We start from the raw sequence: 1,375 nt of genomic DNA on the forward strand, positions 1-1,375 counted from the left end.
GGGGGCCCCCTGCGCGCCGGCGCCTCCCAGCGCCCTGGGCGCCTCGCTGTCCCACCGCGTCCCGGGGCCGCCTCAGGGCTACCGGGCGGACTTCGGGGCGGCCGCAGCCTCCGCCTTCTCGTGCCCGCGGGGCCGGCTCAGCTCGGCTGCCCACGCTCCCATCCTCGTCGCCGCCGCCGCCGCTGCCTTCCTCCCGGTCGGGGACCACACGACTTCGCCAAAGTCGCCGCACCAGCCCCGAGCGTTTGGACCTGAACATACGATATCCTTTGGCGCCGGGGGTGGGGGGGAGGCGGTCTCCGGTTACCGGGGGTCCGTTTCCTCAGCGAGGCGCCGGCTGCGCGGGCCGCAGCCCCACATGAAGCTCTGCCGCCGGGCGCCGTGCAGACCGCGCACAGCCTGTCGTCGAAGGGGCGCCGCAGGGCTGCAACATGAGGGAGCTCGCCAGGGCAGGACGGCGGGGAACGCGCGCACGCCGAGCCGCAGTCCGCGCTCGGCCCGCGACTACATGGACCCCGGCGCCCGGGCAGCTCAGCAACTCCAGCCCCGGCGCTTTAGAGGGACTGCAGACTGCGCGCCGCCAGCAAGACCCCGCATGGGCCGGAGAGCCTTCAAAAGTTAACGCGGCTGGTCCATGAGCACAAAGCGCTCGCGCCGAACCGCCCAAATGTGTCTGGGAAGCCCTGCCTTTAAAACCCAAGCACTTCACTACATGGGCTTTTCCTGCAGGATCCGAAAGGCAGGCTTGTTGATACCCTCGGCTTCCTTCTTACTCCCTGCAGAAAGAAAAAAAGAAAAAAAGGAAAGAAAGAAAAAGAAACCCGAAACAAAACCAAGATCCCTGGAATTGCATGCACGAAAAGCCAACTCCGTCTCAGGTCCCAGGCGCTAGATGCACTTGGAGCGAATTTCTCCAGAACGCGGGTGTCAACACATGAGTGGAAACTGTAAAAATCCCAAAGAGCTGCTGGGAATCCTTAATTAAAAATGCAATCCACCGAGGCAGAGGTCGTAGCCCGCCCCACGCTGCGCTCGGACGCCCCGGACGCTGCGGCTGCAGAGGTCGCCCCCCTCCCCCCTCCACAAAAAGTGCCTCCCGGCGGCCCCGTGGTCCCGGCGAGGTCTGGCAAGGCAGCGCCCGGCGGCTCTTTCTCTCGGCTCGTCTCCCTCGCTCGCTCCCCCGCTCGGCTCTCTCTTTTTTGTTCTCCTCAAACGCACACTGAGGGCCCCCGGAGGAGCGCCGCGGAGTCATTGGCTGCCTCCCATCATATGCCAGTCTAGACACTTTGGCGGCTCCGCGGCGCTGATTGTTGCGCAAACAAGGTTTCAAGTTTCTTAACTCTTAAAGGAGAACACGTCCCATTGCAGGGCCCGA

The 1,375-nt window shown here is 64.8% G+C and overlaps 1 protein-coding gene across 1 annotated transcript in view; it reads right to left on the bottom strand.

The window, feature by feature from the left end:
• SMAD6 (SMAD family member 6) overlaps positions 1-1,252 on the bottom strand; it is a 75,524-nt gene extending 74,272 nt beyond the window's left edge. Inside the window, 2 exon segments of the mRNA XM_024735140.1 lie at position 1; positions 3-1,252. The exon segment at position 1 is cut by the window's left edge and continues 331 nt beyond it. Of these exon segments, the coding sequence (XP_024590908.1) occupies position 1; positions 3-259 (258 nt within the window). The 5' untranslated portion in view covers positions 260-1,252.
• Positions 1,253-1,375: the final 123 nt, after the last annotated feature.

The sequence above is a fragment of the Neophocaena asiaeorientalis genome, unplaced genomic scaffold (genome assembly GCF_003031525.2).
Source record: "Neophocaena asiaeorientalis asiaeorientalis breed wild unplaced genomic scaffold, Neophocaena_asiaeorientalis_V1.1 scaffold264, whole genome shotgun sequence".
Classification (NCBI taxonomy): Eukaryota; Metazoa; Chordata; class Mammalia; order Artiodactyla; family Phocoenidae; genus Neophocaena; species Neophocaena asiaeorientalis.